Source organism: Antedon bifida, chromosome 3, assembly GCF_963402885.1.
Source record: "Antedon bifida chromosome 3, ecAntBifi1.1, whole genome shotgun sequence".
In the NCBI taxonomy this organism is placed as follows: domain Eukaryota; kingdom Metazoa; phylum Echinodermata; class Crinoidea; order Comatulida; family Antedonidae; genus Antedon; species Antedon bifida.
The window spans coordinates 32,041,804-32,053,117 of record NC_136228.1 but is presented as its reverse complement, the minus strand read 5'-3'; the positions used below and the strand labels follow the sequence as shown (position 1 = coordinate 32,053,117).

Here is an 11,314-nt window from a genome sequence, read left to right as displayed (position 1 = left end):
CCCTTATACAGTAGAAGAAAATAAACAAACAAAGATTAAATATTCAGTATAATATCAATACTGTATTAGCTAAGGTATAAATAATTTAATATTTTGACAATTTATGATGTATACATAAACAGAGGTGGACGCAGAGGGTCATCCGCTGGTCATTTTACATCCACCTGTAAATTTTTCTGCATAATGTTTAGAATATCTTGTAAAAATTTGTTGTAATGAACTCTAGATGTTACGTTACTAGGTTACGTTTAAATGTTGGTGTTTTTATCTTAATAATTTTTCAAGCTATTTTTTTAAACATAAAAATATATTTCTTATACTTGAATGAATCTGCATTACATAAATTTGCATATGGTTAAATGTAACACAATCACTAATTATAATAAGTAACACTATAAAATAAATATTTCCATAAACTTCTAGATGTAAAACATGTAAAATGTCTATTCCTAATTGAAAATATTGTCCATATAACAAGAAAATTTTAATCAGTTAAATAAAATATTAATTTGAGTTGATTAATTGTACATTATTAAACCTTGCAAAATTAGCAGCATTTTAAAAAATGATTTATCGTGATATTTAGTACAAATTATAAAGCATGGAAATTGAAAATATTGTTATATTTTATTATCAGAAAATATTAATTTTTACATGTCAAACAGCTATATACTGTTAACTATGGGTAGTAACCACTATATATCAAATTTATAATGTTAATAATAAAACTGGTTTTAGATTGAAGTGAAGATACAATCACAGTCACAATATTTGGAATGGTTGATATCACAAAAGTGAAAGCTTTAAACATTGTAACTTTAATAGTCATAGATAATGAGATTACACCCATGATCTCCTCATATTGACACCTTAATTAAGCAATTACATATCTTTTCCAGTGCACTAGGAACCGTGACAATATTTCATGATGGCCAAGAATGGACATTTTTATTCCCCAAGGACATAATTAATTCTAAAGTAATGTAGTATTAACCATATTACTAATAAAACAGACACATTTCTTGTTTCTGCCTCAAAATAAAATATTTATTGTACCTGATGATGACCTATGGTCGAAAGTACTCGTACAATAAATATTTTATTTTGAGGCAGAAACAAGAAATTTGTCTGTTTTATTTTTATACATGATCCTGCCTATGCAGCACCGATTTCTTTCCTGATATTAACCATATTACTGTGTACACTGTAATATGCACAATCTTGTGGCTGTATTCACCATTTACACTTATAGGCTAAGGAAAACAAACATAAACAAGAATGACATATTTAAGTAAAAACCACCACAAGTGAAATCCTTAAATAATGACTTGTAAAAGGGTAATAATTCTTTGTATTTAAGGGAAATATCTTGCATGTGATTGGTGAATACAGCCACATGTTCCAATCTATTTCTTCGTGTAAAAATGCTCTTGAAAAACTTGTTTGGAAAGAGTTGTATTAGGTTACTCTCTTCTACCAGCAAATTGTATTTTTCAAACGTCATAAAGTGACTCATCAATAGGCACAAAACATCAAACATTGAGTCATGTCTGCTTTCTTATAGCTCCTCATGTGCTTTCTTAAATCGTATCAATCGTTCTTATATGTTGCTACTACATAAACTGGAAGCACATATTCCTACATCGAATTGTTTTCACGCCCGCCATGCCTTGGTAACGATAAATCGCCTGCCATGCTGATAGGGCGTACAGACGCACGACTTGAATAGAATCGCTCCTGGTCAGCCAACTCCTGTGAAAATCGGTCTTCTAATTCCTGTAAACAAAAAAACATACAAATCAGTATTTTTCTTCTTTGTTCAAAATCATCTATATTACAGTTTAAACATATACTTGTATGAATATGACTTCTTGTTTCAATGTTTACCCACTTGAAGAATATGATACAAGGGTACAGAAGGGTAGAGGGGGTAGATGAAAAGTAGGAGGCCTCTTTAGTGTGGGTGTTCTTAATCAACCAATCAACTACGTTACGTGATATATGTGTATAATAGAATAAGATGCATTTTGATGAACTTCATAAATTGATGATATATATATATATTGGCGATATCAATAATAATAATAATAATTTATGACATGACTTGGTGTAAAACAATTTATACAAAGTTATAGCATGTTGTATTGATAAAATCTCTGTCAAACATACAAGAGATATGAGAAAGACCCTGAAGATGTGGGAGGTTGTTTGTACAATATAACAAGCAGGCCTAAAACAGAATTTCTCAATATAATAAGCTCTTTCAAGAAATTGGAATTATTTATCTTGGATCTGCGTAAAAAAAAGTAATTCAGCGGTTGAGAATGAAAACAATATTCAAAAGTAATGTGTAATATTCAGTAAAATTTAACCTTATGCTTAGTATTATGTTTTAATCTCTGTCTACACTATCAAACTAGTTTGACAAAAAAAGTGTGATGTGCCCAAATATGGTAGTGATATGACATCATCATGTCCATATATGGGCACATCACTTTTTTTTGTCACATACAGTTTGATAGTGTAGACAGAGGCTTAACAAATGTATGAGGGCACACAGCAAACATGACTTTAAGCAATATAGTTACATGGCTGCTCTTAGCACTTATTGTTGTAAAATGAATATAAATCCAGGAACACTGTACTTGTGTGAATAAGCACTTATTCCCATAAAGTACAGTACAGTTTTTAAGCAGCTAAGAAAAAAGATGGAATATACTATAACAAAAACCTACTAAGCTTTGTGTCTTGTAGAGTTCAGCGAGTTTATCGTTGAATTCCTTTGAATAGAAACGGATTTATAAACATTCGTCCTAATTATTAAATTGCTTTTAAATGGTTTCTATAGCTATCATTTTTGTTTCATTTCAATGTTTGCACATTCCAGATTTGATGGCCTGTCATTGAAGACAATTTACCTTCTTTCTTGGTCTTAAATTGTCCCTCCATTCTCTTAATTCTTTTGAGTGTTCTTCTTCTCTTTCCTTTAATTTCAATGTCTCTTGTTCCATTAGTTGCTTTCTCTTCTCATTCTGTAAAACATGCAAAAAAAACAATAGTTTAAAGCTCTGTCTACACTATCAAACTTTATGTGACAACAAATGTGATGTGCCCTTATATGGACATAATGTCGTGTCACTACCATATTTGAGCATATCACTACTATATTTGGGCACATCATACTTTTTTTGTCAAAATAATTTGATTGTTTAAGCTCTGTCTACACTATCAAATTGTATGTGACAAAAACATTTGATGTGCCCATATATGGACATGATGATATTATATCACTAGCATATTTGGGCATATCACTAGCATATTTGGGCACATCACACTTTTTTTGTCAAACTAGTTTGATAGTGTAGACAGAGCTTTAGACAGATCTTCAAGGTTTACATGGCTAACAAAACACTGGTGAAAGTAAATTATGAGATAGTGCAGATTTCCAATTTCCACTTTCTAATGGTTTCTCGCATTTTTGTATTTTAACATGTCAAAACATAACTTACATTGACTGATGCAAGTTCCTGCCTGCTAGCCTCGTGTCGTGCCTTCATATCTTCAATCTGCTTGGCGTGTTTCAACTCCAGCTTCGTCATTTCCAACTTGCTACGTTTCTGCTCCGATAGCTGAAACTGTTTCAAAACAATTGTAAAATATAGTCACTTAACATGTCTGTTATTCAAGTTTCTTATATAATTTATTGTTTGTTGATAATATACGACAATGATCTAGTTAAGTTAAGTACAACATTGTAAACATTATTTTGATTTATAGTTAACTCTAGTTTGCCTGCATGATACATTAGTATTTTACAGTTCTAATGACATTTGCAATCATGAAAATCTTTTGATGGATGTTATACAAGATGTTATATAAAAGAAAATAATACCTCTTTTAATCTTTCTCTTTCTTCCTCTGCTGTTCGGTTTGAAGCTTGTGCCTCAATCTGTAATTTCTTCTTAAACATCTGCGTCCTGGCCTTGGACTCGTTACGCAACCTTCTTGGCAATCTTCTCTTTTCTGTCGCATGCTTCAGTATAAGCTCCTGTTCCTCTGCTTTGTAAATCTCCCCAAATTGTTCAATTTGCTAAAAAATTAATAGATACATACATTAGTAAATCAATGTTTTAAGGAACTAATGCTTTTTAAAATTTTAAACAATTACAAATTAAATCTAAAGCCTTGTCTACACTATCAAACTTTACGTGACAAAAAAAATGTGATGTGCCCATATATGGTAGTGATGTGCCCACATTGTAGTGATATAACATCATCATGTCCATATATGGGCACATCACATTTTTTGTCACATAAAGTTTGAAAGCGTAGACAGAGCTTTATATTTTTCTAATCCTGTCCATGTGATCAGATTAATTAAAAACAACAATCTCACTTAAATTATTTTCTCCCAAGAATGAAACCCGACCATGTAATCAGTTACCTTATCTTGCCTGGCTAGTAAATGAGACCTCTGTAAGAAAAACATGTCTTTAAGCTGCTTTTTGGAATTTTGATGTTTCTCATGTAAATGTCGCTCCTCAAGTTCCCAAATAGCAGCTTCTCGAGCTGTAAGAAAATATATAAACAGTTTAAGAAAATCAATCAAGGTAAGAAAAGAGACTCGTTCAGAAGAAGACTGGTCTCAAACAAACATGTTTGCCTTATTAATATTATATTAATCTATATTGTTTGTTAAAGTTGGTAATAATATTGCTAGAATGCCTACTGGGAGCGATTGAGTGGCCGAGCAGTTAAGACAGTGTAACCATAATGACACAGCCATAACATTAACAAGGGTTCGAGGCTCACTCGCTCTATGGTTCTGGTGGTAGAACAAGTCTTCTCAGATAAGGACTATGAACCATAGGTCCAGTGTACACATGTAGCTTATGTAGTACATCTTTCGAGACGAGTAGGGGTTACTTTGGTGTACTAGTACACACACAGCCACTGATCATAACTGGGCCCTCTGGAAGACCAGTCTTTGACTGAAGAGGTTACCCAGTATAAATAAATAACAAATTTTTAAAAAAATACCTCGTAGTAACTGATGTTTCTCAGTCAAAGACTTCTTCTCCAGAGACGCAACATTCATTTTATGAGTTTCCGATAATCGCAGCATGGACTGTTCCATTTTATTTGCTTGCTTTGCTAAGAATTCCTGTTCCATTTCTTGTAGTCGGACCTGATGTTCTTCTTTCTTTCTGCGGGTGTCCTCTCTGCTCGACCCTTTCATATTTTTTATAGATTTTGATTCTCGCTTCTGATTTTCCTTGAATCCCTTTGTTCCTCGTTCCTAGAAGTAAAAGCATACATTATTAATTTTTATAACATGGGTTCAAGGATGTAGCCAATCAGACACCCTTGAGTGCGCCGCATCTCCACTAACACACTGTGACTGCATTATTTGTATAATAATTTTATCAATCCTAAAAAGTGGAGACTTCTTGTTCATTCTTCTTTACTGTGTTTATCTGATATTCAATGTTCTTGCCTGAGTAATCAATGCATTTCCAGCTATAAGGCTAACCTCCAACTTGACTCTTACTCAGTTATCAATTATTTACTCAATGATCCAAATCAAGAAAGATGAATCAGATTGACTGCCAATCCTTTCTATTAAGCTGTCTACACTATCAAATATTATGTAACAAAAAAGCGATGTGCCCATATATGGACATGATGATGTCATATCACTACCATATTTAAGCATATCACTACCATATTTGGGTACATCACACTTTTTTGTCAAACTAGTTTGATAGTGTAGACAAAGCTTTACTCAAACCTTCTTCTACATCACATTTAGTTTGATAGTGTAGATAGAGCTTAACACAGGTCCAATTCCCTTACTCAAACTTTCTTCTACATCACAAAAAACCACTCAAGATTACAAATCACTGATCCACCACGAAATTATCTTACCATTTCTGCTTTTAGTTTCTTGTGATGATGTTTTCCTTCTAAAAGTTGATGCTGTTCCAGTTTTTCCACTTCCTGTTTCTGCTGCTTATTCATCTGATCAATGTCCGCATCACATTTCTTTCTTGTCGCCTACAAAAGAAAAACAGACTCTAGAATTATTTTAGAGTTTGCTGGAAATGTTATTGTATATATAAAAAGTAAAGGCAGGTTGGAATGTGCTCAGCCTTAGTATTAAATGGTAGGGTGGCCAGTTCCTCTCCATGTTACCTTATCGTTTCTAAAGTGGACTAGGGATTGTTCTTATAAGGAATTGAACCACTCGTCTAACTCAACTCCATTTTTAATCTGTATAGATTATAATATATGTTCGGTTTATTGGCTTTTTCTTGTTTATTTAACAATAAAATTTTCTTTCTTTTTACACTTGTGTTAAACAGCGCATAGAGACTATTTGTTATTTTGCGCTATACAAATTTAAAACCATTATTATCCATAATATATTATAGAAAGTTCACTACAATATTTAACTAGCAAACGACTTACAGTAGACTCCCTGGAATGCCTCTTTTCAACTTCATCTCTCTGTTGTAATATCTTGGAAGCCAATTCATTTGCTTGTCTCATTTCGTCCTTTTGCATAAGCCGCAACGCTCGTAAATCTTGCTTCCTATGATAATAAAAATACAATGGTAACAATTATATATCATACTGTGTGTAACTTGTGTAACTATAGTGATACCAAGCTGATGAACGATTCAATAAAAGAAAAACAAACAAATATAAAACTAACTCAAATTTGATTGTGAATCAGGCATTTATAATTGCAAAATGATATTTCTCGGAAAACGTAGGTTCAATTTAAAATGCACTTTTATATAAGTCAGTATGGTACATAATTTCATAGTAAAATTGATGTTTTAATATCTAAAAGCTCTGTCTACACTATCAAACTTTTATGTGACAACAAAATGTGATGTGCCCATATATGAACACAATGACATCATATCACTATCATATTTGGGCATCACATTTTTTTCCTAAACTAGTTTGATAGTGTACACAAAGTTTTAAACACAACAATATGATATTTGATTGATTTATCAAAACAATATTACAATATATATGTCATACAAACATATGGTCATCATTCGGATATAATTACATGTACAAACAAAAGTAAACTTGAAACATATTGCAATTAAATAATCATTTAAGGTATTACATTCAACTCTCCCAAAACCTCTTGGGCTTGCCTAATATGGCTTGTATTCTCAATGCAATTTTAATGATAAAAAATGACTTTTTGGACCTCATTGTCTGGTTTGGGTAGAGTATTCAGAGAGCCCGGTATTGGAAAAGTTGAATTATGAAAGTAACAAAAAATAATAGTATAACATATCATTACTATACAAGCAATTCGAAGATTCACATTCAATCATTCAAAATTGTAATTGATTATAACTAACAGTATATAGATACTGTAATTCAAAGTAAGAATTTGAGTAATGAGTATTTTGAATATGCATAAAACAAGATGTTTTTATTAGATTACCATGATATTAATTTCCTGCGAATATGTAATAAAAACAAAGTAGGTACAAAGTATAATTAGCTATCTTGATAAATAAAAATGGGATTAAATTTAAGGTATGTACTGGTACCGGTACTGGTTCAGGTAACCGTCTCCATAGAGACATCAGTGGTAGCCGCCATTGACATAAAGTTGGCATTTAGATTAAGGTTACTTTTAAGTGTACACAATATTTTTTGTTGTTAGAGAGTGACATACCACAGAAATTACTTTTAATCTATATGCCATGTTTCTATTATTCATATAGATTTATATGCAGTGCATGGGAGGATCCAGAATAATAGGGATTAGGGGGGGGGGGGGTGAACAGGGAGGGGGGGGGGGCAGGTTGTGAATTGTGAAGTCTTCCTTCTAAAATAAGGTGCTGTGTAGATGAACCGAATCTGTTACAAAACAAATAAAATATGATTATTATTTGTCAAAACAAAGTGTATACTGACCTGGCAACATATTCCTTCTTGGTCTTATCAGCTTCTCCTTCCTTGACCACCTTGGTGGTGGTCACTGTGACCGCTTGACCGTCCACGATAAACCGCCTGGTTTTCTTGAGTGTTTTATAATTGGGTTTTTCCTAAAATTATACAAAACTTGCTTAGTCAGTAAAGTATACAATAACCTTTTTAGATAAAATCAGCTTATCTATTGAAGACATTATCCTTAAGAAAACAGTATGGATTAAATAATAAAAAATAATTAGTAATTAATCAAAATACCTACAATAAGAAATTTGTTATAATAATGAGCTAGGTATTTTGAGAAATTATAATTAAAAGATGTAACTACCTACAAATTGTATTTTAAAAGTAAATACATTTTTTACAATACATAGATACAATATTGCATACGTTACAAATTTATAACACAATCAATTGAATATACTGTATATAATTGTGTGGAGATTATACTACCAATGCGATAGGCAAGAAGATTTATGCCTGCAGGCCCTAGGTCTCCATGGTTTTAATGTTGCATGGTCCGTACTCCAAACCTACCATGGAAGGCAATGCAGAAGCATCGGTAGGCTGGAGTATTTAAACACGGAGTATAACAGAGTTATACTATACCATGCATATATCACAACATACAAAGCAATGACAAAATATGAGGACACCTTCCAATTCAAGATCAATTTGGGAGCAGGGTTTTGGAGTTTTTTTTTACTTAAGGTCCATTTACGCTAGGACGATCAACGATAACTAAGCTATTTATTTATTTAGATAATTAAGGGGAATCTTTAATTAGAAGAAGTCCTGTATATATTGACAATTCCATAGTTGCCATTTGTTAAATAAAATGCTGCTCATTTTATCAATGAGCCATACATTTTTAGTATAATCATATTTTGTATTTATTAATAATGTTGTACATTTAAAATGAAACAAATGTTATTTATCACGCATTATATATTGTATTATTAAATGTAGTATAAAAAAATAAATAAGATACATAAATACATACTATGATGTCAAAGGTCAAAATTAGAGTAGAAAAGTTATAAATGTTATTTCACAATAGAATGAAATTACTCAGTGACTATAAAAAAGATTTAGAAATATTGAAATCAAGAATAACAATTAAAACTATTAAAAACAGTGATAAATGCATTAGCAAAATATAAATGTACAGACCATACAACCAGTACTACTACTCTACAAAAAAATATTTTCATATCAAATGAATAAATAATATGCTTATTATACCACAGCCCAATAATTCCATAGTTATTTATATTTTTATGTTATTTATTTATCATACTGTAGTTATACTACTAGCATTAACAACATGACATTAATATTGTTTGTTTGAAAATTAATGAATTACAGCCCAATGCTTCCATAGTTAATATACATTTTTATGTTATATGTATTATAGTTATATTGCTAGTATCAAAGATGTATTGTCCCCAAAAACATGAAAAATGAAGATTAATTACTGTAAATCAGACTTTGAATATGTTATTTTGTAGTTTTAATCAAGTTAATCACTTCAATAGAAAAAAAAACGAAAAAAATCATGTTTTCACTTATAAAATGACAAAATAAATGGTAAAATTCAACCAAAAATCCATTGGCTGGCAGACAATTTGACCATTTTTTGCTTTAAATTACATTTTTTCAGGTAAATACATTTTTTTTCGATCCAATTTATTATTATCCAAACTATTATGTTACATTAAAATGGAATATTCAACAAAATTTTTTTTTCAGGGGAACAATACATCTTTAACATATTCATATTCTTAATGTTCTAGTTTGAAAATTAATGAATTATGTATTCATTTTAATCAATTTCATGTACGATCTATCCTTAAAAATAATAATCCGAGATGAAAATAAATTTGTTCGTTCTTTAACTTTATTTAAGGGTGGTATAATGTTGTGCTGTAATGTGAAAATTGTATTCAACACACTAAACAAATGCAAACAGGATGCCTCGCATTCAAGCCTTCGAAAGCCATAAAAGCAAGTGGCTCACAAGCGAGTGGTACTATATGTTAGTGTGAGAAAAGCCACGACTTGAACCCTGAACCCTGTGTGTGGTAAGCAAGCATGTGAATCACTAAACTACAGTTACTGTAAAATTGAAATGAACTTTAAAATTGAGAAGAAATTGTAAAAAAAGATGTGCAGTACAAATAAACAAACTTATAATACGGATACAAATTACGAACAACATTCATTCACCAAGTGAGACGTAGAAAAAAGGAGGGAAGAAAGTGAAAAGAAAAGAGTAAAAAAAAGTGAACAAATACAAAGTACTCTATTAAAATTTCCGGACGAGGAATCTTCTAATAATAGCTATTGTAATTTTAGTGCAATTGATAACTGTATACAACATTTAAATTAGTAAAATTAAGAAATATTAAGTAACTAATCATGCCTCTAATATAAATGTTAGTTAGTAAACAGCCATGCAGTGTTACATAATACATTTGACGTGAATACAGCACAGCATAGCAGTATATAGCACTACCTTTGTGATTTCGCTTTTTTCCTGAGATTTTCTTCGTTCCCGTCGATCAATACTATCAACGCTGTCAACAGTCGCCACGCTTTCCGTATCTGAAAAACGTTCGTCAACCGAACCTCGACTCGACACCGTCCCGATTCCGTCCACTCCATTTTGAATTTTTTGGTTAGTACGACTGCTGGCGGGACTGAGTGAATTGTGCAATTTGCCGTTAGGAAAGTTAATTGGCCGTTCCGTGTGCTGGGCCTCTAGTTTAAGTGCTAGATCTTTGACACTGTTAGGTGACTTTGGTGCTTCTCTATCTTTATTATACGATGGGCTAACCGGTGTGGAGTATCTTCGGTTTGTTCCGTCCACGCTATCTGAGCCGGCATTCAATGATTCAATATAACTGCTGACAGGTCGCTTGGGTTTTGGAAGCTACAGGCAAGGTGAGTAAGAAATTGAAAATAAAAGCTATATAAAAACTGAAAAGCATGCTAATACTGTTTGTCTGTTTGTCTCTTCTAGCTGCTATCTTTATTAGTTAGAGTGTTATTGCTATGTCTTCAAGTAAAGAAAAAAATTATAATCATTCATTTTCATTCATTCATAAATTACTATAATAGCCATAATGCAGAAACTATAGCCATATATGGACAGTTATAGTCATATATGGACAGTTACAGCCATATATAAACAGTTATAGCCATATATGGACAGTTATCACCATATATGGATAGTTACAGCCATATATGGACAGTTACAGCCATATATGAACAGGTAAAACCATATAATCATACGGATAACCATGTTCAAAAAGCCACACTATGCAAATCAAATAAT

General features: G+C 31.7%; 2 protein-coding genes across 3 annotated transcripts in view; one reads left to right on the top strand and one right to left on the bottom strand.

The window, feature by feature from the left end:
• LOC144837571 (zinc finger CCHC domain-containing protein 24-like) overlaps positions 1 to 11,314 on the top strand; it is a 100,887-nt gene that overhangs the window by 83,689 nt on the left and 5,884 nt on the right. The gene's annotated exons all lie outside the window — the stretch shown is intronic.
• The window catches only part of LOC144837558 (serine/threonine-protein kinase 10-like), a 28,720-nt gene continuing 18,998 nt past the window's right edge, over positions 1,593 to 11,314 (bottom strand). Inside the window, exons 9-18 of one of the 2 annotated variants that reach the window (XM_078692730.1) lie at positions 10,493 to 10,909; positions 7,960 to 8,090; positions 6,472 to 6,595; positions 5,929 to 6,057; positions 5,041 to 5,299; positions 4,445 to 4,569; positions 3,893 to 4,090; positions 3,510 to 3,635; positions 2,919 to 3,032; positions 1,593 to 1,776 (exon numbers count right to left, since the gene is read on the bottom strand). In XM_078692730.1, the coding sequence (XP_078548856.1) occupies positions 1,639 to 1,776; positions 2,919 to 3,032; positions 3,510 to 3,635; positions 3,893 to 4,090; positions 4,445 to 4,569; positions 5,041 to 5,299; positions 5,929 to 6,057; positions 6,472 to 6,595; positions 7,960 to 8,090; positions 10,493 to 10,909 (1,761 nt within the window). In that variant the 3' untranslated portion in view covers positions 1,593 to 1,638. The remainder of the gene's footprint in view (positions 1,777 to 2,918; positions 3,033 to 3,509; positions 3,636 to 3,892; positions 4,091 to 4,444; positions 4,570 to 5,040; positions 5,300 to 5,928; positions 6,058 to 6,471; positions 6,596 to 7,959; positions 8,091 to 10,492; positions 10,910 to 11,314) is intronic. The other variant, XM_078692731.1, reaches the window with a different exon arrangement.